This window comes from Myotis nattereri, assembly GCF_964212035.1.
Source record: "Myotis nattereri genome assembly, chromosome: 4".
Classification (NCBI taxonomy): Eukaryota; Metazoa; Chordata; class Mammalia; order Chiroptera; family Vespertilionidae; genus Myotis; species Myotis nattereri.
In genome coordinates this window covers 109,514,791-109,542,008 of record NC_138079.1, presented here as the reverse complement: position 1 = coordinate 109,542,008, position 27,218 = coordinate 109,514,791, and the positions used below count along the sequence as shown (strand labels likewise).

At 54.0% G+C, this 27,218-nt stretch overlaps 1 protein-coding gene across 1 annotated transcript in view; it reads left to right on the top strand.

Moving 5' to 3' along the window:
- Window positions 1-1,405: 1,405 nt before the first annotated feature.
- SCNN1B (sodium channel epithelial 1 subunit beta) overlaps window positions 1,406-27,218 on the top strand; it is a 33,782-nt gene continuing 7,969 nt past the window's right edge. The window contains exons 1-4 of the mRNA XM_081090541.1: window positions 1,406-1,552; window positions 18,623-18,941; window positions 21,079-21,355; window positions 23,833-24,023. Coding sequence (XP_080946667.1) covers window positions 18,631-18,941; window positions 21,079-21,355; window positions 23,833-24,023 — 779 coding nt within the window. The 5' untranslated portion in view covers window positions 1,406-1,552; window positions 18,623-18,630. The remainder of the gene's footprint in view (window positions 1,553-18,622; window positions 18,942-21,078; window positions 21,356-23,832; window positions 24,024-27,218) is intronic.

Sequence of the window (27,218 nt, the reverse complement as noted above, 5' to 3'; positions counted from 1 at the left end):
CGGTTTAGGCCTTGATGCCAGGCCTAAACCGGCAGTTGGACATCCCTGAAAGGTCCTGGGTTGCGAGCGGGTGCAGGCCAGGCTGAGGGACCCCCCACCCTGCACAAATTTCATGCACTGAGCCTCTAGTAATAATAATAATAATAATAATAATAATAATAATAATAATAGGTTTAAGATGCCATGTATTATTGCCTTTAATCTGGTATGGGGAAGGACTTGCAGGGTGGGTGGTTAAATATGGATGTGTCTCCACAGAAGGGCATGGAATCCGTTGGTCGGGAGGGAAGAGCAGAAGTCATTCTGCGGGGTCCTTGGGGCTTCCTGACCCGCCTGGCCTCGCAACTAGACGTGGGAGCAAGGCCCCAGCCTCCGCTCTCCTCACCGCCGGCTCCGCCTCAGCCTCCTGGTTCCTTCTCTCATTACAGCTTTCGTTAGTCCATCAGGCTGCTGTGATACCCCTGCTTAAGCAACAAAAACTTCTCTCACAGTCTGGGGCTGAAAGTCCAAGGTCCAGGCGCCTCCTGAGGCCTCTGTGCTGCAGCTGCCGCCTCTGGTTGTGTCCTCACAAGGTCTCTCCTCCGAGAGGGCACCCCAGGTGTCTCTTTGGGTGTCCAAATGTCCTCTCTTCTGAGGAGGCCGGTCAGGTTGGATTAGGGCCATCCCGTTGGCCCCATTTAACGTTAGCATCTCTTTAAAGACCCCAACGTGCAGTCATTTCTGAGGTCCTGTGGGTTAGGGCTTCAACATATGAATTTGGGGGACACAGTTGAGCTCCAAGTGGGAGGTGGATGGAAGGAGAGCAGGTGCCCCCACCCCTACACACAGAGCAGTGATCATATTTGGAAGGTTTACGTAAAAGGCCCTTCCACCAGGAAAGGTTTCCAGACATAATCAACCCTCGAAACCACACCTCGGATACCAGCTGAATGGCAACCCTGCCCCACCCAGCCCTGAAGGCCAGGCGTACTTACTGAACACCTACTGTGTGCAAGTTCCAAACTCAAGCATTGGGAAATCTAGGGACCTCCCCACCCAGTAGCACAGATTAGAGAGGGATATAAATAGCCATGATCTGAGACAGAGGGAAGCAAATAAAACAGAAGGAGTTGGTCCACAGGGCGAGGGCGGGGGGAGGAGGAGGACGACCAGGTGACGTCCATTCGGGGGGGACTGGAAATGAAGTAGGTACTGTTTTCCCCTAGCTTGACAAATGGGGAAACCAGGGCACAGAGAGGGTAAGTGGATTCCACAGTCACACCGTGAGTTACAGCTGGGATTTAAACCCACGCTCTTAAGCACTGCCCTGTTTTAAAGGGGAATGAGAGGGATAAAAGGAGACACGCAGGTGGAGGCACACTGAACGGCGTCTGGAAAGCTGGCTAAGGGCTTCTCCTTTACTCTGCAGACACAGGGGTGCCCTTGAAAGTTCCTGACGGAAGTGTGACCCCGGCCGCTGGGCCTCGGGGAGCGCAGTGCGGGGCTCGAAGCTTTCACCTGTGAGCTGGGAAACTCCCCTGCCAGCACCGTCCTCTAGGAGGCCTCCTCGCAGGTGAGTGTGCCCGCCCAGCGGCCACCTGCACTGTCCCACCCCTTTCCCCAGCAAGGACAACAGCCAGCTCCGACGCCACGCCATGCCCAGCGCTTTGCGGGCATCATCCCCTTTGAGCAGGAAAATGCAGGCCGGGGCGGGGGATGGGGGGCGCTTTACAGATGAGCCGTGTGATGGTCTGAGACTCCACTCACCTCTGACTCTAAAGCTCACATTTTGAATAATAACAGAATAATTCGTGTTTCCTGATGGAAAATAGAGACGCTGTAGAGCTGGAACTGTGTGTGAGCCTCACCATCTTACCAGGTTGAGCTTATTTTTCTGACTCTCATCAGGACACAGCCTTTTCTTCCCGGTGGAGTAACCATCTCCATCCTCCACCCCTTCTCCCCGCCCGCTGAGGCTTGGCAGACACTTTCTCCTTCAGGCTGCCTCCAGCCTTAGCAGGAGGGAGGGCGGGAGGGAGCACATGAAACTGGCCGCATTCCGCCCCACCAGCTGTCAACACACACCACCCACCCTGGGCAAGTGGCCGCTTGCATGGCCGGGGAGGGGAGGGCCGTGGGCTCGTGTGCTCGCCGTTGGCACTCCCAAGTCGTCTGCCCATTAGGATGCGATGGCATGGCACCTGGCATGGGGCCAGGGGGGCGAGCTGTCTCCCCACATAAACGTAATCGTGCAGCACATAGCCCGGTGCAGCCGCGTCCCAGCAACAAGGAAGCAAACGGCTTCAAGGCTCTGTCAACAAGGGTTTGGAGACAGGAGCCACCCAGGAAATGCGCGTTCCGAGGCCTCCACAGGAAGCCACCTCGGGCTTGCCCTGTGCCCAGGAGCAACGAAAGGGCCCACCTGCCTCCATGGGGAGCACAGTCCAGCTGCAAGGGGCCCAGGCCGAGTTTCCTAGCTGACTTGGCGCCCCCCCCACCCCCCCCCGCCCTTTGAGGCTTTTAAACATTTTATAAAAGTAACGAGTTTTTGGAAAACTGTCGCAAATACTAGAACCCAGGTTGAAGAGTAAGTCTAATCTGAACTTCTCCGGAAGCCCCTGTAGACACTTGATCCCAACCCACCCAGCATCGCCCCACCCCTTCCCCTAAAGTCGCAGCTCAATGCTAATTTTTTTAATTATTTTTTTAATTGAATTAATGGGGGTGACGTTGGTTAATACAATTATATCGGTTTCAAGTGCCTAACAACCACCTTTCCTGACAACCCATTTTCCCATAAAGCTATAAGCTTACTTTTTTCCGTGTTGATAGAAAAAATAACTTTCTCCTTTATTACTTTTTAATCATACAAGCAGTGTCTGTTCGTTGTAGGAAATTGCAAACCACAGATAAACTAAAAGCATTTTTAAATAGCCACAGAGCCTTCCCCACCAAGATAAGCCGTAAGACCCTCTGTTTAACCCCGTGCACACTGTTCTTCGCCTGCACACAAATCCAGTTTTTTAAACAGAAACAGTTAACCGCCCTGCTCGGGCCCCGGGCGTGCACGGGCCGCGCACAGTTGGCCGAATCCTGCCGCCCTGTCGCCACGGCGTCGGTGTCCACCCAGAGAAGACAGCGGTGAGGGTTTCATCGGCACGAGGTGTGGTCATCTTCCAACCTGCGTGTGGTGCTGGGCCACCAGTCGAACAAGGAAGTGACGAGCAGGAGCCCGCTGGCCTCCTGTCAGGACGGCTCCTCCGAGGCGTGGCCTGCTGGCCAGAGGCCAGACGGGTGCTGCTGCCCCGTGAAGAGGCCATGCCAACGCAAGGGGTTTTCCGGCAGCTCTGGCCACCCCTGACGTCCTGGGGTTCAGGGGCTGTGGGCCGGGTGGCAGGTCATGTGTCAGACTCCTCCTGGGATGGAGGCTGATGTAATCTTGGGCCGGTAGTAGAAAAACCGACAGAACGGGTTCTGTCAGCGCACAGCCTGGCACAGCACTGGGGGCGAGGGGTCCACACCGCGGTGGCCCTGGAGCGCGGGTGCGAGGTGTTTGTCTAACCTGGTGCGTCCAGGAGGCGGGAGGACCTCGGCTGACTCTGTCTCCCCGTGCAGCGCGGCGGGCGGAGAGGGTGCGCTGACAAGCGCCTTTCATCTCACTAGTAATTGCCCGTATTAGAAAACATACGTAATTAGGAACCTGGACCCTGTGATTTTGCGGACATTGTTGCTTAGGACAGAGCTCAAGCAGGTCTTTAGGTAAAAACAAGAGTGAGTCAACAGAAAGGACGATCTTGAGTCCAGGAGAGTATCACTGGCGCCCAGCTGCAGCCCAGATCGAGCAGGCAGCCAAGCGTTAGCCCCTAAGAGCACAAGGCCGGTGCCGCCGTCAGCGCCAGCCTTGACCTGCCCTCGAGGCCAGAGGCCCTTCAGCGGCAGCTCCGTGGCCTTCGCCTTGCGGTGGGAGCTGGTCAGGGGTCCCGAGGGAACGGGAAACAAGCGGCCACCGCGGGTGTGTGATCGGAGTTCCCAGAACCGGGCCGCTGGGCCGGGCCGCCACGCCTGCAGCCTTGTGGCAGACGCCTCTGAACTGTGGGCCTCGGTTCACCACCTTCACCATAACTTAAGCATTGCTGTTTGAAGTGAGACTTTTTTTAATTGATTTTTTTAGAGAGAGGGAAAGGGGAGAGAGAGAATCATCGATGTGAAAGCAAAACAGCCACCAGCTGCCCCCTGTACATCCCACAGGGACGGAGCCCGCGACCGGGAGAGAGGCCTGGTCCCAGCAGGAGCACCAACCAGTCCACCGAGAAGTGTCGGCTGAGCGGTCCCTCCAAGTGCCTGTCTCCTGGGGACCCTGCGGCCCGCTTTTCACCTGGTGCCCGAGGGGCGAGGGTGTGTGGTGCACTGAGCTCCCGGCTGAGCCTACTGTGGGGGGCGGGCAGGACGAGTCACACCCAGAGAGCAGACCGGCTCCCCAGGCCCTGGCACCTGCTCCCACTCCCCGCAGGGCTTGGCCAGTGCTGCCCCAGCAGCAGCTCTGAGCACTTCCCTGACACCATCCCTCATCTTCCATCGGACCAGACAGAGGGGCACTGGCAGGATGGAGGCTGGCAGGTGGGGTGGAGATGGGGGCAGCCCCGCCTGCTCACTTTGCCCCCTGCCGGCTCCTGTCGTGGCCACTGAGTTCTCAGCTCTCCTTGGCCGTACTCCGTGCCTGCAATTGGCCTAACGGGCTCCCTTCCTCTCCCAATACCCCTGTTGCAAAGCTCAGCCGTAACGGCTCTCAGGGAAGATGGGGACAAAGGGCGTGTGATGGCACCAGAGCAGTGACCACATACGCCAGGCTTTAGAGAAGGTAACAGGAGGAGAGAGAGGGGTGGGCCCTGCCCTGCTGATGCAGTGCCTTCAGCAGGAGCCCCCACTCCTCTCCCAGGAGCTGAGCATTAGCCCAGGAGGAAGGGCTGGATCGGGGCCGGCACTGCTGCTCCGTGAGGCGTGGGCCACAGAAAGGGCTCCACAGGTCGGCCAGCAGCTCAGCACTTCGCTCTCCCAGCCTCGCACTTGGCAGAGATGCGCAGGGCCAGGAGCCTGCTGGGGGGAGTGAGGCTCCGTTCCACCCCTCACCGGTCTCCCTTCCGCTGGGACAAGTGTAGGAAGTGCTCTTTCGGAGGCCAGCACCCACAGGCCGCATCCACGGCTGCTGGTGCAGGGAGCCGGGTGTAGGGATAGCTATTCACAGGAGTGGTCTGGGAAAGCCAGTTGCCAGCCATGGGGGCCTTGGGGGCCACTGGAGACATTGGGGACCGTGGGATTTGCTTGCCAGGGAAGGACCAGCCCCACAAGGGGCAGAGCCTGGGAGGCACGTCTCCCGCTGGCCATCTCCCCTGAGTGACAGTCCTAACGACTGTCTTCAGGGTGAAGAAGGGGCCATTGAAGGACTCTGATGCTTGCATGACACAATAGCAGTAATAACAGCTACCGCTGGCCCAGGCCCTGTGCAAAGCGCTTCCCGAGCGTTACCTCATTGAAGCCTGGGGTTCACATCTTTTTTTTTTTAATGTTTTTATTGATTTTAAGAGCGAGTGAGAGAGGGATAGAAAAAATAGAAACGTCGACGAGGGAGAAGCAGCATCAGTCGGCTGCCTCCGGCACACCCCCTTCTGGGGATGGAGCCCACAACCGGGCATGTGCTCTGACCCGGAATCACACTGTGACCTCTTGGTTCCTGGGTCGACACTCTACCACTGAGCCACACTGGCCGGCCAGGGGTTCATGTCTTTACTGTGTATGGATGGATGCTTGGTGCCTACAACGGTGCTGAGCACACAGTCAGTGCTTAACAGTGACTGATTGAATAAATGAACAGATTAAACCTTGATTTGTATTAACCAATGTTACACCAATAAATCGAATTTTTAAAAAACATTGATAGGGTCCAAAATACAAAAGGTGCATAAGGAGTAACTTGCTTTCAAGTCTCCTCCCTGCCTGTCCCCCAGCCGCTCCTATGACCACTTTCTGGTGTCTCCCCTGAGAGGTAAAGATCTCTCTTGTCTACACAAATGCATATGCTGATCTGCCCTTTCTTTTCTTCCACTAAACCACACACCCTGGCCGAATCCTCCTTCTCTCATCCGCTCAAATAAGACCCCTGGTCCCCCGCCCGGGGCCTTGGAGGAAGCCACTTTCCCGTCGCCTCCCCCAGTCCCACGGGGTTTGGGTTTATGGTGAGCGCTGCCTGGGTGAGCGCAGGCGGAGGCGGCGGCTCCATTGCTACACCGCAGACTTCCCCGACACCCCCAGAGCGCGTGCAAGAGGTCGGGTGTCTCACCTCAAGGCGTGGCCAGGAGCCAGGGGACCTGCTGGCTATTTCCACCTCCACCTGTGACTCACTGAGTCGTGGGTAAGTCCCACTCTGTGAAATGGGCATAACTAGGCCGCCCCGGATGCAGAGAAGGGCAGGGAGCCGTAGGCGGACACGCTGGGCAGAGATGGCATGTCTCTGGGCAGCGCACGCGTCAGCCAGGTGGAAAGTAATCAGCAGAGAATTTCCTGAAGGGAGAGAGCAAGGTGACTTTCGTGCTGCACAGAAGAGCCCTTTTCAAATAGCGAAACTATTTCATGTGCGTTACAAAACGTGGTTTAGCGTAGCAAGCCTACTTCACAGGCACAGCGCTCTCCGCATTCGGGGTGTTCCTCAGGACAAGGCTGAATATTTTAAAGCAGAAAAGGGAGTCGAGGCGATGTTTTCTGTTAAGTAAATAACGATACCAGTGCTGTAGGGATTCAGCAAAAACAGGGAAGGTGGCACGCAAACCGCTGATGCTCGGAAACGCTGAATTAGCAGGCACTGGGCGGGAAGTGACAGAAGCGTACAGAGCCTGACGTGAAGCCCATTTTAAAGATTTCTCTCTATTTACTGCAAATCCGCAGGCACAGCAGGTCAGGTGCCGGCACGCGAGCCTGTGGAGGGCCAGGAGCTTAGTGTCGGCTTTGCGGGCCTCAGGCGCCTCTGTCACACGCGGTCCTCCCTTTCCACCCCTTCACAGCGGGGATCAAAGGAGATGGGGGAAAATAAAAGAAAATAATTTTTTAAATAAAAGAAAAATAAATCAATAAAAACCATTCTTAGCTCAAGGGCTGTACAGAAATAGGCCCCGGGCTGCGTTTCGAGCTGAACGTTGGAGCCCTGCAGTAAGGGAAGCCGTTTACTGAGCGTAGTAGCTGCTCGCGCCCCAAATGCAGGAACAGCAGCCTGAATGGGACCCGTTTGTTCATGACGTTTATTGATCAGTAACATTCATGTTTTCCTTTCTCGGTATTATTCTGAGCTCACAGACTTTTTATGCATGTAATGTTGCGATTCATTGCAGGTTTTTGTAAAGATGCTCAAATTGTCCCGCCTTTGGCACGAAGAGCCCCTTCAAGGGGTCCTTCGAGTGGCCCCAGGAGTGCTGGGTGCCTCCTCTGCTTTCTACTAAGATCAAGTCACGCAGGTTCCTCCTGTGCATTTCCTGCACGAAAAGAGGCATAAGCCATTCCTCCAAGGAGCCCTGGGTTTTTTTGGTCAGGAATGGCATACAGAGACCAGAATCTGGGTGCCTACAATGCACATATTTGCCTTTATCCATGGAAATGACGAGAGATCCCAGCCCCTCTCCTGACATTGTCCTGCAGTCGGAACAGAGAGCGCCATCTGGGCTCCGGCCTTCCTGTTCTATAGCTGCCCTGGCAGACGCAGAAACATGAACGACTTCTTAATAACCAGAGTCACATCCATTTTCCAGCGAACCTTCAATTAACTACAAAAATCCAGCTACCCACACACTTATTCCCTGATAACCTTGGATAATTGAGGTTTTAGGGCAACAGTAAGTACAGGGGGTTTTAATGAAAGCATCTAACCTGTGATTGACAGGGGCCGCTAGGTCACATGTCCCTATACACCAACACGGGATAGAAAACGAGCAGAGTGGGCTGCGTGTAAGAAGATGGGGAACGGGAGATGTGGGGTGATGGGCGCACAGGCTCCGAATCGGGGCAGCTGCTGTGCAGCCCCAGCAGGACATTGCCACATCGGACAGTCGTCAAGTCATTCTGATTTTTCAAAAGTGGAAGAAAATCTAGATTTCATTTTAAAATGTGAAATCTCAATTTCAAAATGGCAATGGATTTAAGTATTTGGTTAAAACCTTATTCAGATATAATTTATATACAGTAAAATACCTCCATTCTAAGTACAGTGTTTGATGAGTTTTTACAAATATTTCACCCAATTGAACATCTCACTCAATATGTAGAATATTTTCATCACCTCCAAAAGCTTCCTTTATGCATCTTTCTAGTCAACCCCCTGCTCAGCCAGGCTCAGGGACTCACTGGCCTGTCTCCTGTCCCCGTAGATGAGTCTGTCTTTTCCAGGGCTTCGTAGAAATGGAATCATAGAGCAGGAATTCCTTTGTGCCCAGCTTCGGTTACTCAGCAATGATTTGTTAATGCCCACCCACATTGTGTATGTGCCAATATTCGGTTCCTTTTCATCGCTAAAGAGTTCTCCATGGTCTGGATATGCCCCAGTTTGTTTATTTATTCACTCATCGGTCGGCATTTGGCTTGTTTTTAGCTTGGGATTATTAATGCATAAGGCTGCTATCAGTGTATATATAGAAGTCTTTGTTGAGCATATTTTTAGTTCTCTGGGGCAAATAAAAGTGGAATTGCTAGGTCATATGATAAGCGTCCTTTTAACTTTATGAGTAACTGCCAAACTGTTTTCCAAAGTGACTGCACCATTTTTCGTTCCTGCCAGTCATGTCGGAGAGTTCCGATTGCTCCACACACTCGCCGGCCCTGGTGCCGTCACACCTGGTGGGTGGGAGGTGGCCCCTCCATGTGCTTCGGATTTGCATGTCCCCAGTGAGTAATGACGTGAAGCATCTTCTCAGGTGCTTAGGGGCCATTCACACGTCATCTTCTGCCTGTATTTTTTTCAAATCTTTTGTCCATTTTTGTTGGGCCTCTTGCTTTCTTATTGAGTTCTCAGGACTATTTATGTATTCTTCACACAGATTCTTTGTTAGGCATGTTATTACAAATATTTTCTCCCAGTGGTTTTCTCTTTCATGTTCTTAACAGTGTCTTTTGAAGGTGAGATTTTATTTTAACTAAGTACACCTTATAGGTTTTTTTTCTTTTCCTTTTTCTGTTCATCAGATTTTTTTATTTTTTATTTTATTTTTTTTTAATTTTGTTTTATTGCTTAAAGTATTACTAAGAGTATTACACATGTCTCCCTTTCTTCCCCCCCTTGACATTCCCCCGGCCTCCCCTACCCCCCCAGTGTCTTGTGTCCATTGGTTATGCTTATATGCATGCACACAAGTCCTTCGGTTGATCTCTTACTACCCCCCTCCTGCCCCCCAACCCTCCCCGGCCTTCCCGCTGCAGTTTGACAGTCTGTTCGAGGCAGCTCTGCCTCTGTATCTATTTTTGTTCATAAGTTTATCATGGTCTCTATTATCCATGAGTGAGTGAGATCCTGTGGTATTTTTCCTTCATTGACTGGCTTATTTCACTTAGCATAATGCTCTCCAGTTCCATCCATGCTGTTGCAAGTGGTAAGAGTTCCTTCTTTTTTACAGCAGCATAGTATTCCATCGTGTAGATGTACCACAGTTTTCTAATCCATTCATCTGCTGATGGGCACTTAGGCTGTTTCCAGATCTTAGCAATGATAAATTGTGCTGCTATGAACATAGGGGTGCATATATCCTTTCTGATTGGTGTTTCTGGTTTCTTGGGATATATTCCTAGAAGTGGGATCACTGGGTCAAATGGGAGTTCCATTTTTAACTTTTTGAGGAAACTCCATACTGTCTTCATAGTGGCTGCACCAGTCTGCATTCCCACCAGCAGTGCACGAGTGTTCCCCTTTCTCTGCATCCTCTCCAGCACTTATTGTTTGTTGATTTGTTGATGATAGCCATTCTGACAGGTGTGAGATGATATCTCAATGTTGTTTTTATTTGCATCTCTCAGATGATTAGTGACTTGGAGCATGTTTGCATATGTCTCTTGGCTTTCTGAATGTCCTCTTTTGAAAAGTGTCTATTTAGGTCCTTTGCCCATTTTTTGATTGGATTGTTTACCTTTCTTTCGTTAAGTTGTATGAGTTCCCTATAAATGTTGGAGATTAACTCTTATCGGTGATAACATTGGCGAATATGTTCTCCGATGCAATGGGCTTTCTTGTTGTTTTGTTGATGGTTTCTTTTGCTGTGCAGAAGCTTTTTATTTTGATGTAGTCCCATTTGTTTATTTTCTCTTTAGTTTCCAATGTCCCAGGAGATGTATGGGTGAAGAAATTGCTTCGGCATATGTCTGAGATTTTGTTGCCTTTGGATTCCTCTAGTATTTTTTGTTCATCAGATTTTTTATTCACTTGATTTTTAGATTCACTTGTTGATAGATATGTATTTGTTGCTCATAATTTTTATCTTTACCTTTTTCTTCTTCCTCTTCTTAAAGAATACCTTTCAACATCTACACTAATAAAAGACAAACATGCAAATTGACTATACTTTTGCTATGCCTTAAGCCAAGCCCACCAGCCAATCAGAGCGACTATATGCAAATTAACCCAACCAAGATGGCGGCCAGCAGCCATGTAGCTGGAGCAAACAGGAGGCTTGGTTGCCCCAATGATGGAGGAAGCCAAGCTTCCCGCCTGCCGTGGCCGGCTCTGAGCTCCACTCAAAACAACAAAGTTTCAATTATAGAAGGTAAATAAACCCCAGATACCTGCTTTCAGCTGGCCGTGGCCACGGAGCTGGAGTGAGCAGGAATCCAAGCTTCCCTACCACCCGCCCTGGCCGGCTCTGAGCTCCTCTCAAGGCTACAAAGTTTTAATTATAGAAGGTAAATAAATCCCAGAATAAAAAAGAAAAGAAAAAAAGGAGAGGCTGGGAGCTTCCGTCGCTGGGGGGGCTTGGCCAGCCTGAAAATGGCCCTCAGCCCCTCACCCAGACTGGCCAGGCACCCCAGTGGGGACCCCCCACCCTAAAAGGGTTGTGGCCAGCCTGAAAACAGCCATCATCCCCTCACCCAGGCTGGCCAAACCTCCATGGGGTGAGGGTTCCCACTGGGGGGGGGGGGGGTTTGACCAGCCTGCAAACAGCCATCAGCCCCTCACCCAGGCTGGCCAGACACCCCAGTGGGACCCCCACCCTGATCTGGAACACCCTTCAGGGCAAACCAGCTGGCCCCCACCCATGCACCAGGCCTCTATCCTATATAATAAGAGGGTAATATGCAAACTGACCCTAACAGCAGAACGACTGGGAATGACTGGTCACTATGACACACACTGACCACCAGGGGGCAGACACTCAATGCAGGAGCTGCCCCCTGGTGGTCAGTGCACTCCCATAGGGGGAGCTCTGCTCAGCCACAAGCCAGTCTGACGGCAGCCAGTACAGCGGTGGTGGTGGTGGGAGCCTCTCCCGCCTCCTCAGCAGTGCTAAGGATGTCCGACTGCAGGTTAGGCCTGCTCCCCGCTGGCAAGTGGACATCCCCCAAGGGTTCCCGGGCTGCCAGAGGGATGTCTGACTGCCAGCTTAGGCCCAATTCCCCAAGAAGCGGGCCTAAGCCAGCAGGTGGTCATCCCCCGGGGTCCCAGACTGAGACAGAGCACAGGCTGGGCTGAGGGAACCCCTGAGTGCACAAATTTTTGTGCACCAGGCCTCTAGTTTCATATAATACTGGTTTGGTGGTGATGAACTCCTTTAGCTTTTTCTTATCAGTGAAGCTCTTTATCTGACCTTCAATTCTGAATGATAGCTTTGCAGGGTAAAGTAATCTTGGTTGTAGGTTATTAATCACTTTGAATCACTTGCTATTAATCACTTTGAATATTTCTTGCCACTCCCTTCTGACCTGCATAGTTTCTGTTGAGAAATCAGCTGACAATCATATGGGTACTTCCTTGTAGGTAACTGACTGTCTTTCTCTTGCTGCTTTTAAGATTCTCTCTTTGTCTTTTGCCCTTGGCATTTTAATTATGATGTGTCTAGGTGTGGTCCTCTTTGGATTCCTTTTTTGGGGGGTTCTCTGCGCTTCCTGGACTTGTAAGTCTATTTCTTTCACCAGGTAGGAGAAGTTTTCTGTCATGATTTCTTCAAATAGGTTTTCAATATCTTGCTCTCTCTCTTCTTCTGGCACCTCTATAATTTGGATGTTGGTACGCTAGAAGCTGTCCCAGAGGCTCCTTACACTATCTTCATATTTTTGGATTCTTTTTTCTTTTTCTTTTTCTGGTTGGGTGTTTTTTGCTTCTTCGTATTTCAAATCTTTGACTTGATTCTTGGGATCCTCTTGTCTGCTGTTGGATCTCTGTATGATATTCTTTATTTCAGTCAGTGTATGCTTAATTTCTAATTGGTCCTTTTTCATATCCTCAAGGGTCTCACTAAATTTATTGGCGGTTTCTAGAAAATTCTTGAAAAACTTTATAACCGTGGTTTTGAACTCTATATCCAGTAGTTTGCTTTCCTCCATTTCTGTCATTTGTGATCTGTTTCTTTGCCTCCGCATTTTGGCTGCTTCCCTGTGTTGATAGAGTGGTTTTGTGTGCTAGGTGTCCTATAGGTCCCAGTAGCTCAGCCTCCCCAGTTACCTGAGGTGGACACTCTTGGTGCACCCCTTTGTGGGCTGTGTACACAGTCTTTTGTAGTTAAGCCTTGATTGTTGTTAGTATCACTGGGAGGAATTGACCTCCAGGCCTATTGGCTGTGAGAATCAGCTGTGTCTACAGTGGGAGAACGTCTGTGCTGAAGGCACCCTTCTGGGGCAAGACTTGCTTCAGTGGGGCTTTGGTGCTCACTGAGTCTGCCCCCTGAGTGTGTCCCTTATGGATCTGAGGAGTTGTAGTCTGGATCGTCCCAATCTGACCACTGGGTACACGGGCTCTTGGATCTCTAAGGAGGTGCTAATTTAGCCTCTGCCTGAGGCTACCCAGCAGGAGTTATGGAGAGATTTGCAGATTCCTATTCTTTGTTTGGGGTTTGGAGGTGCCTAGATGAGGCCCAGCTGCGAAGCAATGCAAGCTGCTGTGGGGCCTTGGGCCTTCTTTTGGATGTTCTGGGTCTCTCTGACCCAGCTGAAGTTTGTTAGGTAATTTTCAGATTGCAAAGGGCCAGCCCATTCATATTCAAAAGCCTCTGCTAGCAGCTTGGGTGGGGCGGGGTCTCAGGAAATCAACAGGGCGGAGCAAACAGCTATGGCTGATCCTCAGCCCTGCCTAAGAGGCCCTCGGGTCTCAGTGTTCCATCTCAGTGTCCCTCGGTAATCACTGCAAGCACCTCTGAGAGAAAGCCGCCCTCGAGTTCTGCCCGATGCCAGACAGTCCAGTTTCTCACCGTATGGGTCTGGGTCCCCAGAGACTCATCCAGACCTGGAGTTCAGAGCCATCGGGAGCTTGTGACTCCCTCCTGATTGAAAAAGACACCAGCGTCCTCCAGTGCCAGCTCTTTCCGCATGCGCCTCCGTACCTCTGCACTTTACTTCCGCACCTCCCCTGTGTCTCAGTGTGCTTTTCTCTTTCCTTCTAGTTGTAGAATTTCCACTCAGCCAGCCTTCCTGTGGTTCTGGATGATGTCCGTTTTGTCTTTTAGTTGTATTTTTGAAGTCCCTTTTCTGATTCATGATTTGGTGACCTGCCTTCAACAGCGCTGCCCACCCCAACATGCACAGATTTCCCCTATACTCCTTCGGGGTGGCCCACAGTTTAAGCTCTTGTGTTTCAGTCTCTGATCCATTTTAAGTTATGTTTGTATATAGTGTGAGGTAGGAGTTGAAATTCACCTTTTCTTCTATGGCATCCATTTGTTTCAGCATCTTGTTGAAAAGACTGTCCTTCCTACATTAAATTACCTTGGCACCTCGTTCTGGACCCTGTTTCCTATTCCATTGACCAATAGGTCTATCATTACACCAATATCACACGCTCTGATTATTGCACCTTATAGTAAGTCTTGATTCGGATGGTATATGTCTTTCACCTTTGTTCTTCTTTTCCAAAGTGTTTTTTTTTCTATTTTAGTTACTTTGCTTTTCCATATGAATTTTAGAATGAGCTTATTGATTTCTGCAAAAATTCTGCTGGGATTTTGATTAAGATTCATTAATTTGGGGTTAATTGACATGTTAACAATATTGAGGCTGCTGACCCATGAATGTGGTGTATCTTGCCATTTATTTAGGTTTTCTTTAATATACATAATTTTAAAAAATAACCACTAAGGGTGCCAAGACAATTATGTGGGGGAAGAATAGTCTTGGTGTTAGGACAAGTGGATATCCACATGCAAAATACTGAAGTTGAACCCCTACCTCACGCCACATACAAAAAGTAATTCGGACTGGACCAAAGACCTAAATATAAGAGCTAAAATCTTAAAACTCTTAGATTAGATAATAGGAATAAGTCTTTATGACCTTGGATTAGGCAATCGATTCTTAAAACAGTATCGAAGCACAAGCAACAAAAGAAACATAGACAAATTGATTTTCATCAAATATAAAAAGTTTTGTGCTTCAAAGGACACTGTCAAGAAAGTGAAAAGATAACCCACAGAATAGAACATTTTTGCAAATCCTACATCTGATAAGGAACTTCTATGGAAAATATAAATAACTCTTAGAACTTAGCAATAAAAAAGACAAAGAGACCAATTAAAGTACATGAGCAAAGGATCAGAATACATATTTCTCCAAAGATTTATTGTCCTTTTAATGACTATATTGGCCAATAACACATGAAAAGATGGTCAACAACATGAGTCATCAGAAAAATGCAAATAAAAAACAGAACAAGCACCACTTCACACCCATGGGATGGCTGTAGTAACTTTTTTAATGGCCAGTGGCAAAGCTGGATGAAGAGGTGGAGGAATTGGAACCTCGTGCACTTGTGGGAGCTCTGCGAAAGGTTAGGCAGAGAGAGACAACCATCTGATCCAGGGGGCATGTCCACTCCGGGATATAGACCCAAGAGAAATGAAAACATGTCCACACCAAAACGTGTACACATATGTTTACAGTAGCATAATAGCCAACTGTCCACTTCTTGATGAATGGATAAATAAAATGTGACCTATCCATACTAGGGAATATTATTTGACAATTAAAAAACGCTGCTACAGGCTACAACCTGGGTGAGCCTTGAAAACATTATGAGAAGTGGAAGAAACCAGCCACAAAGGGGTACAGAATATATGGTTGCATTCATATGAAATGTCCAGAATAGGTGAATCCACAGAAGCAGTGGCTGCCTGGGGTTGGGGAGGGTGGAGGGAGGGGCAGGGAGGGAGGGATAGAGTTTCTTTTGGGGGAAGACAAAAATGGTTTAAAACTTATTGTGGTGATTGATGGTTGAACAATTCTGTGGGTATACTAAAATCCACTGAATTCTACGCTTTAAATGGATGAATTCTATGATATGTGAATTACATTTTAATAAAGCTGTTATTTTAAAAAGGGATTTTTAAAAAATCCTCATCCAAGGATATGTTTTTATTGTTTTTAGAGAGAGGAAGGCGGAGAAAGAAACATTGCTGTGAGAGAGGAACATTGATCGGTTGCCTCTCGTAGATGCCCCAACGGGGAATGGGACCCACAGCCTTTTTGGTGCACAGGACACGCTCCAACGAACTGAGCCACCAGCCGGGGCAAAAGCGGATTTTTTAATAAGGGGGGGGCGGTGGCTTTTGCAAACCCAGTACAGCTCCTGGCCTGTCGTCCGGAGGCTCAGAACTGACCTAATGAACAGCACTCAGGTGCGTGTGGTCAGAATAGCCGCTTCCCAGCTCCCTTCCACCAGGGGCTGAGTCCAATCTCAGGGACCTTTGTCTCTGACAGTGAGTGGACGTTTTCTCTTAGAAGAAAACGGAAACGGGCGCACACGCCATTCATCGTTTCTGAACTTGCAGCCAGAAACGCTGGCTGCGCGGGGCCAGGATGTAGGCAGCCCTCTGGGACGGTTCGGGGCACGCGGCCTCCGCTCTCCCTGCCTCAGGTTAGGGACTCTATTCTCCACTGAGCTGCTTTGGGTTGGTTTAAGCCGTAAACAGATTTAAGCAACTTTCTGCACAAGCTGTGTAGACACTCCAAACACAGACCATCTACCACCTTGGAGATGAAAGCTGGCCTTGTAGCATTTATTGATTCTTACTTAGCTACTCTCCCAGGGGCCAAAGCAGTTAGGAGACCAGCCCGGCCGCTACCAGCTTCTGTGTGCCTGTCATCGTCGCCGTCTTTGCTGTCTGCTCTGCTATTGGTTGCTGAATAGTGTGCTTGTTTTTTACGTAAGTGTATCTCGTCATAAGCAGAAGATCCACTAAAAATAGACCCAAGGAAAACAGCATGGTGTTCCTTCTAACCAGATGCGGTCGCCTGATGAACCGTGAGCCTGAGGCTCCTGGTTAAGCGGGGCCATCGGCAGGGCTTAGGGGTGCGGAGGGCCTGACAGCGTGGCTTCGTGAACGTGGAGGAGTGGGCATCAGAGGAGCCTCAGGGGCAGAAGCTGTCACAGGGGCGAAAGGGGAATTATTTCTTTTTCCTTAAGATCCTAATAGTTGCAAGTGACAGACACCCAATTTGGATCAGCAAAAGCAAGAGAGAAAATGTATTGGTTCCCATATCTGATGGAATGGCTGGATCCAGGTGTTTAAATGGTGTCAGGACTCTCTCTCCATCCTGTGGCTCCTGTGTGTCCGCTTTACTCTAGGGTCGTCTCCCCACTGGCGGTGCCAAGTACCACCACGTAGTCATCTGAGCTGGAAGGGAGTCCCTTCCGCAGTTATTCCAGCATAAAGTCACGGAAGTGAGTCCCAGGGGTCCAAGCTGGGGTGGACGTCAATCTGGCCACTCACCCCAGCTTTGGCTGGGGGAGGGGCAGTTCACCTGCGGGGACCCCAGAGCAAGGGGAAAGGATGCTGGAGTGGGCACCTGGCTGCCCACCGCCATGCCCCGACCTCAGAGGCTCTCGGAGGAGGGCAAGGGGCCTTTCAGCCAGGGAGTGGACGGCTTCGTGAAGGAGGCGGCCTGCAGCCAGCTGGGCGCTGGGCCCGGGTGCTCCTGCCGCTGCCCTGATACCGGGAGGAGGAGGAGGAGGACACAAGCTCCCCCTGCCCGCTCCCAGGTCTTGGTTAATCTTCCTAAGAAGCCTGCCTCCCCACGCAGCTGGGAAACAATCGGAAAGGTGAGGCAGTCCGCAGCCGCCCATGCCCGCCCCCTGCTCGGACCCGCCCCCTTCCACCCGGGTCTGCAGGCAGCCCAGCGCGCTTTTCAGACGGCAGATTTGAGGGCATCACGCCTCCAAGGGTTCAACCCTCCTGGGCTTGAAACCCAAATCCTTAGATGGCCCACAGGGCCCTGCTCCCCTTCCAGGCTCCTTTGCTCCCGCTGTCCCCCCCCCACCCCACCCCACCCCACCCCACCCCCGAGTCTGCTTTCCCCAGGGAACCCTGCTGTGACCTCCTCCAGGTCCCCTCAGCCTGGGGTGTGTGAGCAGCTGTAATAACAGCAGCTGACAGGAGCCAGACAGTGATCCACATTCCATATTTCATTGTCTTCACAACAAGCCTCTGAGGTAGAGGATATTATTGTTCCCATTGTACAGATGAGACAACTGAGGCACTGAGCAATGATTTACTCAAAGTCACAGCTGGAAAGTGGCAGAGCCAAATTCAAAGCCAGACATTTCAGCTCTAGAGTCTTCATTCTTGTAATCCTCACCTGAGGATCCCCGCCCCCCCCATTGATTTTTGGAGAGAGTGGAACAGGGAGGAGAGGAAGAGAGAGAGAGAGAGAGAGAGAGAGAGAGAGAGAGAGAGAGAGAGAGAGAGGTTCATTGCCTCCCACACAAGCCCCGACTGGGGACAGGGATCAAACCTGCAACCAAGGAATCGAACCTGCAACCCTTTGGTCGGCCCCAGCCACTGAACCAAATGGGCCAGGGCCAGAGTCCTGGTTCTTAACCACCACCCTTCCTGCCTCTGGGAGCTCAGAGCTCAGGCTCCCCACCCTGATCGCATCCTGTAACCAGGCATTTCTGATGGACTGTTTCCTCAACGTTTGCCCCACTTGCTAACAGCTTGTCGTGATGGTAGCTAACCACACGGAGCTCTTAGCCTGCGCCATGCCCTGAGCTGAGCACTTTCATGGATCCCCTATGTCACCCTCTCGGCAGGCCTCTCAACTAGGCTCCGCCATCCCCCTTTTACAGACAGTGAACCCGAGGCTGCAGGTTTAAGTGACTTGGCTGCTAGGCTGGAAACTCCCGGAGGGCAGAAACGTGTTCGTTTGCTCAGTATTGAGTCCAGAGGGACTAATCCAGTGCCTGGCATACAGTAGGCACTCAATAAATGCTTTTTGGTTGGATGGAGGAGTGGATGGGTGATGAGAGATGGCAAAAAGGAAGGAAAAGGGGAGGGAGGGAGGGAGAGAGGCGGGGAGGGAGGGAGGGAGGGAGGAAGGGCATATGCAACCTGGGCTGCCCGTCTCCCGTGGGTGCTGTGGCCAGGCAGGGACGTCCTCGGCGCGAGGCGGGTGTCCTAGCTGCACGGCATGCGCGTCTCTGCAGGTGCCACGATGCAGGTGAAGAAGTACCTGGTCAAGTGCCTGCACCGGCTGCAGAAGGGCCCCGGCTACACCTACAAGGAGCTGCTGGTGTGGTACTGCGACAACACCAACACCCACGGCCCCAAGCGCATCATCTGCGAGGGGCCCAAGAAGAAGGCCATGTGGTTCGTGCTCACGCTGCTCTTCGCCTCCATCGTCTTCTGGCAGTGGGGCGTCTTCATCAGGACCTACCTGAGCTGGGAGGTCAGCGTCTCGCTCTCCGTGGGCTTCAAGACCATGGACTTCCCCGCCGTCACCATCTGCAACGCCAGCCCCTTCCAGTAGGTGGTCCCTGGAGCGCTAGGCTGTCTCCCGTGCCTTTCCCCCCCTCTCCTTCCCGCTTCCCCCCAACTTTCCTTTCCTCCCTTCCCGTTTCTTTCCCTTTCTCTCTCTTTTTCTTACCCCCTTTCCCCTCCTTTATCTCCCTTTCCTTTCCTTCCCTTCTTTCTTTCTTTCCCTATTTGCTTTCATCCCTTTGCAGCAAGTAAGAGTCACTATTCATAAACATCCTAGGCTTAAAGAGAGCCTGGAAAGTAGCTAGCAGCCCCTGTCTTCAGGCACACCAGGCCTGATTGCTTCAGGATGTGTGTTTAGCGCACCTACTCTGTGCCAGGCCCTGCCATGGACACTGGGAATAAATCAGTGATTAGAAGTCCCTGCCCTCTTCACAGCCTACAAAAGAAAACAGACATTAATCATTTTTTTCCTGAAATATTAAATTAATCATAATAGTTCAATAATTATAACGTGATGATAAAAATACGTATGTACAGCAGCCATGCACCGAGGGCTTGTGAAATGCCAGGCAGGGTGGTGAGTGTTCGTGGGTAATTCACGTAATTCTAACCCACACGACTACGAGGGTCACTCCTGTCCGAGCCCCAAGTTACGGGCCAGGAAATGGGGATTCAGAGAGGTCAGGGAACCTGCCCAGAGACACACAGCGGGCAACAGTGGCATTTGAACTCGGGCCTGATCTGATCCAGAGCTGCCATCGTTTAAGCACTTGATGGCAAGGCCCATGAGAGGGACACACAAGGAGGCCCACCCTAGCCAGGGTTGAGGAGAGGCGGTGGGTCAGTCAGAGAAAAATGCCCTGGGGAGTGAGTACAGTTAGCCAACCTGGTCGGACGCGGAGGGCACTCCGAGTGGAGGGCACAGCATGTGCCAGGGGCCGGCTGAGTCACGGAGAACTCTCTCCTCCACAAGAAGGTCCTCGAAGGGGGTGCACACGCCGATACAGGAAACCCCTTTGCAGTCATAGGGCCCCTGCATGTGTGGGCGGGCCCTTCAGCGAGGGCTCAAGAGGACCCTGGGTGATGACAGTAAAACAGCCCTCCGTCCAGGCTCTGTCCCGAGTGCTTCATGAGCCTCACCTCCCTGCTCCTCCCAGCAGCCCTCTGTGATTAATATTGTTTCCCCGAGTTTGTAGATGAAAGAACAGCGCCTCAGAGAGGTTCATTTGCCCAAGGCCACCCAGATAGTAAGTGGGTTTGAACCACAGTCCAGGCCGTGACCCCCCAAGCTCGACAGCAGCTGGGGACAGCTGGGCGGTAGCAGCAGCCCTCGCCGCCAAGAGCACCTTCCACCTTCCCGAGCCCCTCCTGCGTGCCCCAGGGGCCAGTTCACGGCCAGGGGCAGGCAGCGTCCGTGTCCAAGGGGATGGCAGCACTGGCTGCCCTATACCTTTGTGCCCAACTGGGGCCTGTGTGCAGGTTTAATGCCTCTCCTGCAGGAAGTCCTCCCGCCCCCGCTGACACACTGGTGACCACACACCGGGGTTGGGTCTTGAATTTGCTGGGTGTGAGGTGACTGGGGTACAGGGATTGGCGGGGGGGCACTCCCTGGTATGGACACATTTCTACCACACGAACTGCTCACCGGTTCCAATGTGGGAGCCTCCAGGGGCTGAGACCAAGTACTGGAGCCCAGCCCACATCCCATCCACCTTCTCCCTCCTGCCACTGGCTCCTGTTCCCCAAATCACTGCCGGGAAAGGGGGATCTCGGGATCACAGACCTGCCCCTCTGCCCCTTCCCCTCCTGGGAGGGGGACAGCAGACACCCCGCCCCCCGTGTACAAACAGCATGCCCGCTGCAGCCCACACAACCAGGGCCCAGGCTCAGCTCTGCCCTCATCAGTGGGTGAGCTGGGGGAGTCACAGCAACTCCCACAGCCTCAGTTCTGCATTGCCCTCTGCACCTTCACAGTGCCTGGCGCACAGTAGGTGCTCACTAAATACTCGGTGCACGCATACAGGAGTGAGTGGGCACACACATGGGCAGGTGGGTAGAGAAGTGCGTGCTTGGGCAGGGCGTTCTCGCACACGGTGGCAGCTGTGCTGGAGCATGAGGGGGTCCCGGGCTACAGTGGCTGTTCCTGCTGCCCCGCCCTCTGACCAGCCCTCTCCCCACCCAGGTATTCTAAAGTCAGGCATTTGCTGAAGGACCTGGATCAGCTGATGGAAGCTGTCCTGGAGAGGATCGTGGCTCCCGAGCTACCCCGTGCCAACGCCACCAGAGCCCTCAACTTCACCCTCTGGAACCATACGCCCCTGGTCCTTATTGACGAGCGGAACCCCCACCACCCTGTGGTCCTCGACCTCTTTGCAGACAATCACAATGTCTCGGCAAGCGGCAGCCCAGCACCCGGAAGGGCCTGCAATGCCCAGCAGTGCAAAGTAGCCATGAGGCTGGTAAGTGGGCCCAGGCCCATGTCCACCAAGGGCCCTACCCAGTGAGGTTGGTGGGCATTGCTTTCCTTTAATGGCTGGGGCCTTGCTGGGGCAGAGGCAGCGCCTGTTCCGTTTGCCAAGCTGTTTTAAACATAGAAATAGCTGCTATGTCAGTCAAGACATTGTGGATGCAAGTGGCCCAGCTCAAACTAGCTTAAGCAAAACGGAATTCACCGGCTCACACACTAGGAAGCCCACAGGTGCGTTGGGTTCAGGGGTGGCTGGATCCAGGTGTTCAGATGCTGTCGCCAGGACTCTGTCTTGGCTCACCATGTTTTGTTGAATTTATTGGGGTGACATCGGTTAATAAAAGGACATAGGTTTCAGGTGTACACCCGACAGCAGCCATCTGCACTGTTCTCAGCTGACGTCACTCTCTAGTCAGCTCTCTCCACTCGGAGGGCCGAGACCAGGCCAGACACACCCCCCAGCTCAGCACTCTCCCCAGAGTGCCCCTCCTTCCCAGTGACCACGGCAAAAGTCCTGGGCCTGATCATCAGGTCACATGCTCAGCCCCAAACCAATCACGTGGGCTGGAGGTGGGCTCTCCTGGTCAGACCGCATGCGTCGGGAGCAAGAGGGGCGGGGTGGCTCCCTGAAGGGCGAATTCAGTCTTATTATCAAAAGACAGGGGTACAGCCCTAGCTGGTTTGGCTCAGTAGATAGAGCATCAGCCCTCAGACTGAAGGGTCCCAGGTTCGATTCTGGTCAAGGGCACACACCTTGGTTGCAGGCTCAATTCCCAGCCCTGGCCAGGGTGTGCAGGAGGCAGCCAATCGATGTGTCTCTCTCACATCAATGTTTCTCTCTCTGTCTCTCCCCTCCCTTCCACTCTAAAGATCAATGGGAAAATATCTGTGGGTGAGAATTAACAACAACAAAGAGACAGGGACATAGACATCAGGCAGGTGTGACACCACAGCCGTGCACACAGCGGACGCGGGAGCACCGCCGCACGGGGAGGCGCCTGCGCTGCCTGGAGCTGCCCGGGGCCTGTGCCTGCGACCCCGGGCCCGCTCTGCAGAATCCGAGTGGTTGCTCTGCGCCAGAGCGCGGGAGTCGTACGTCAACAAGCTCCCTGGTGGTTCTGATGACACCCCTGCTGCCTGGGGACCCAGGCCGGGGCGCACTCTCCCCAGAGCGAGGCCACTGCCTCCCGTGCCGCCACGTGGCCAGGGCTCGCCCACATCGCCACACAAACCGGCACCTAGCACCAGGCTCGCAGGGCCCGCTGCCAGCTTGAACACGGTGCCCAGCAGCTTCCGGTCGGTGGCCTGGCTGCCCGTGTCCATGTCCTCATCGGCGAGGCAGGCGTGTCCTTGGTGGCCGTACCAGCGTGTGTGTGTGTGTGTGTGTGTGTGTGTGTGCTGCATGTGTGCGCACAGACAGTGCAGGCGAGGTCTGCTGCTGTCACACCTTATTAACCTCGAGGGTTCTTCATGGTGGTGGGGTTGCTGTGAAAACTGAATGGGATCATAAAGTGAAGCCTGAGACCGCGCCTGGCCTGAGGGAGTGGGAGGATTACTCCCCAGGGGGGCTCGGAGGCCTCCAGCAGCCGCTGAGGCCACGCCCAGCCGGCCTGAAGGGCTGGCCCCGCATGGAAGGCCCTCCGGTCAGTCGGGGTCAGGAGGAGGGCGGCCATGGGGTGAGGCGAGCGGGGGCAGAGAGGTGTCTGCGTGCTGAGCTGGGCCTGGGGGAGGGGGCAGCTGCAGCGAGCAGAGGGCCGCACCGGCTCAGGCTGAGAGGCCAGCCCAGGGGTGGGCAAACTTTTTGACTCGAGGGCCACAATGGGTTCTTAAACTGGACAGGAGGGCCGGAACAAAAGCATGGATGGAGTGTTTGTGTGAACTAATATAAATTCAAAGTAAGCATCATTACATAAAAGGGTACAGTCTTTTTTTTTTTTTAGTTTTATTCATTTCAAACGGGCTGGATCTGGCCCGCGGGCCATAGTTTGCCCACGGCTGGGCCAGCCCCTCCCAACCCAGGGGCAGCCCAGGGTCTTCGCGGGCCGGCTCCGCAGCCGTCTCTGGCAGCCCAGGCTGGGCTGGGAAAGGAGCCAGGGGGTCAGAGGGCGTGAGGTCTGTCCGCACAGGGACTCACGTACGTGAGCGGGGTAACAGGGATATGTGTGTGCATAGTTGTGCCCATGGCATCATGTGGCTGGAATGTCAGAAAGTGGCGCCTATCTCGGTGTGTGTGTGCCTGTGTGTGCATGTGAGGGTGTGGGGGTGTGTGTGTTCACTCGAGCTGAAGGCGCCCTGCGGGTGGAGGCTGTGTAAGTCCTTGTGGCCGGGCAGCTGTGGATGAGGGGCCGCCCGGGGCCCAGGGTGCGGCCCGGGCAGGGACAGCCGGCGGGGCACTCTCGGCCCACGCCCTTGGGGCAGCGATGGGCCGGCCCGCAGCCCTGCACCCACAGGAACCCTCGGTCTCCGCAGTGCTGCCTCAACGGGACCGTGTGCACCTTCCGAAACTTCACCAGCGCCACCCAGGCCGTGACAGAATGGTACATCCTGCAGGCCACCAACATCTTCTCCCAGGTGCCAACCCAGGAGCTGGTGAAGATGGGCTACTCGGGCGAACAGCTGATCCTGGCCTGCCTGTTCGGGGCCGAGCCCTGCAGCTACAGGTGAGCGAGGCGCCGGCCCCCGCAGCCCCCAGCTGCCGCACCCGGGGCCTGCGCTCGGCGTCTCAGGCCACGTGTCCTGGCGGCACCTGGGAAGAATTAGCCAAGCATCTCAGGTCACCTGTTCATTGCGGAATCCTTTGGATTCATAGAAGAGTTGCCAAGGTCGTAGACAGAGTCAGTTCCCCTCCTCACCCGCTTCCTCCACCGCTGCCGCCGTCTGACAGCGTGGTCACTTGTCACAACCGGAAGCCGACATCGGCGCGGTGCTACTAGCTAAACACAATGCTTTGTTCCGATTTCGCTGGGTTTTCCTGGTGCCCTTTTTCTGTTCCCGAATTCCACCCAGAGGCCACACTGCGCTCCGTCAGCGTCAGCGCTCTCCGGGCTGCGGGCGGCTTCTCCGACGTCCTGGTGGAGGACTGTGACCCAGCGCCAGGCGGTCACAGCGCTCCCCTGCGTCTGTGAGGTGAGGGGGTTGGGGAAGAAGACACCAGGGGAGGCGCCCTCAGGGTCCGGTCCGCGCTGAGTGCCAGGCGCCCCCCCCCCCCCCGCCCGTGCGGTGGAGGCGAGTCACAGGCCGCCCTCGCCTGTGGGTCACGTATTCCCCCAGTGGGTCGCGTGTGCATTTGGGCCAAGTTATTCATCCTCCGCTCAGGTTCGTCCAGCTTTGGTCAATGGGCGTGTCCATGTAAGAACGTCCAAACCCGAAGAGAATGTTTATGTTTGAGCCAAACTGCCCGCAATGCCGGGCAGAGCTCAGATGCTCTGCTCAGGGGCAGCGGCAGCTTCTCCGATGCGTTTGGAATGAAGGCGGGAGCGGGAGGACGATGGCATGGAGGGGGCGGGAGGAAGGCAGGATGGTCAACGAGACGGTGTGGCTCCTCTGAGGGTCTGTCACAGGTGTGCTCCTGGGTGCGCGGGAGCCGTGGGCAGGGCTTGCTTCAGGCAAAGCAGACCTTCCACTAAAGCCATGTGTCGGGGCGTGCCCACCACCAGGACCCGCCCAGCTGGGCACGTATGGTCAGACCACTTGTGAGGTGGCTGCATCGCTGGACTTGTCAGTTTCATTACAGACCCTTTGTGCCCACGGAAACTCTCCCCGCCCTTCCACATGCCCCCGTCCAGTGTTCATGTGTTTACTCACTGTTTATGCTCCTTACTGTCTGCCCTACGAAGTGCCCGGGCCCGGAACCAGCACGGCTCTCAGGACCCTGTTCCTTTCACTGGAGGGGGACCTGGCCTAGATGGTCATTGTCACCAGGGATCGGCCCACCCTGGGAAGCCTGCCCTAACACCCCCCCCCCCCCCCCGGCTCGGGGTCGTTTTACTGCTTCCTGCCAGGAGTCTCTATCCCCTGGTGCCCTGGAGGCCTGGGTCTCTGTCTGCACGGCTGGCCTGGCCCAGGGCAGGCTCGGAAAGAGCCACTGTGTCTGCGGCAGGAGGTGGCCAGCATTGGGAGCCGCCTCTCCGGGAAGGGAGCCTATCAACCAGCAAATGGTCGGCAAGCAGGTGCGGGGAGACCAGGAGCACAGCAGGGCGGAGAGGACCAGCTGCGGATGTCCGAGACGCTGTGCTGGGAACAGTGTGTGCCCGCGCCCCTGGGCGGGGCTGCGCCTCCGGAACAGTGCCCGCTGTAGCACCGCCATTCCTCTCCGGTGGCACAGCCCTGAGCCCACACAGGATGCGGACTGCACAGTGCCCGCCCAAAGCTATGTGTGCCCTCCAGGCCTTCGCCTTGCTGTGCTCCCTGCCGGGCACCCTTTCCACGCCCAGGTTGAGCCTCCCATCTCGGGCCTCACCTTCCCTGACGACCCCCGGCCCCTCCCAGGGCGTTAGGTGGCGACCCTTCCCGCTTATCTCTGTGGGTGCCCTGTCACGTGTGCCAGTTTCTAATGCTAACAAATATTTACCGAGTGTCTGACCGTCGTCGGCAGTATGCTCGGCATCCGGCCTCGCCTCGGTCCTGGGGTGGGTGCTGCTACCCCGGCTGCGGTGAGCGCGGGCGCAGAGGCAAGGCGCCTTCCCCATGCTCCCAGCCAGGCGGGGGCAGAGCGAGCACGAATCCAGGCAGGCTGGCTCCTGGCGGGCTCTCAGCCTCCAGGTTCTTTCTCTGCCAAGACAGACACCACGCTGTCCTCACGGCACATGTGCAGCGAGAGGCGGCTGCGGCAGGCAGGTCCGCGGTGGACGGTGGTTTGGGACTTGGGTGCCTGCTGTGAGGAGGCAGGCGGTGGGGGTGTCTGTGTGGAACAGAACATGGGACCACGCACTTCAGGTGACCCTCTGGGCATCGGATGCCCCGAGCCTAGCCCTTCCTGCTTTGAATAAAATAAGAAAGAACCATGAGAGCATCCGAAGGCCTTTGTAAAGCTATTTCTACCCTCTGTGGAGACGGAGGAGGTGCAGGAGGACCGGAGGAGTATGGGAGTTCGCCTGGCCGCTGCCCGGACCCCCGTGAGCCCAGCCCGCCCGCCCCCTGAACGCCGCAGCCTGCGTCTAGCCTTCAGGGTGGCTCTGTAACCGAACCACAACGCCATTGGCCCACCCGGAAGCAAATCGTCAATAATTCCTCAATACCGTCGACTGTCAGTGGCGCTCACCTCGCGAACACCATGCCTCTTTCTTTGTTTGCTGCTGAGTCCGGCTCCCGCTGCCGCCCCACCTGGGCTGTAACCGCCTCTTCCCAGCTTCCCTCCCGGCGGCCGCTCCCTCTCCTCTCTCACCCCTGATTTGTTGGAGAAACTGGGTTATTCCCTCGCTGAGTCCCCGCAGTCTGGGTTTTGTGGGTTGACGTCTGTCTGTGGCCAGTGGTACAGACACTCGGTCCTGCTCAGTGGGGCTGGGCAAAGCCTGGCTTTCAGCCTGTGCCCGGCCGGGCCCACCAGGCCCTCGGCACAGCGGTATTGCAAGGCAAGGTTAGGAGACACTCACAAGCCGTAGCGGTGGCTCAGGGGACTGAGCGTCGTCGCTGCACCGGGATGTCACTGTTTGATTCTGGTCCGGGCACGGGCCAGGGTGGGGTTTGATGGATGTTTTTCTTTCTCCCTCTTCCTTCCTCTCTCTCTAAGGTCAATTAACATATATGTGTGTGTGGATTTTTTTTTTCAAAGGGAGAGACTTAAAAGTCGTATCAGCCAATCACGTTAACATCATGTGGACCCCAATTTAAATAAACTGAGAAACAAAATGTATGAG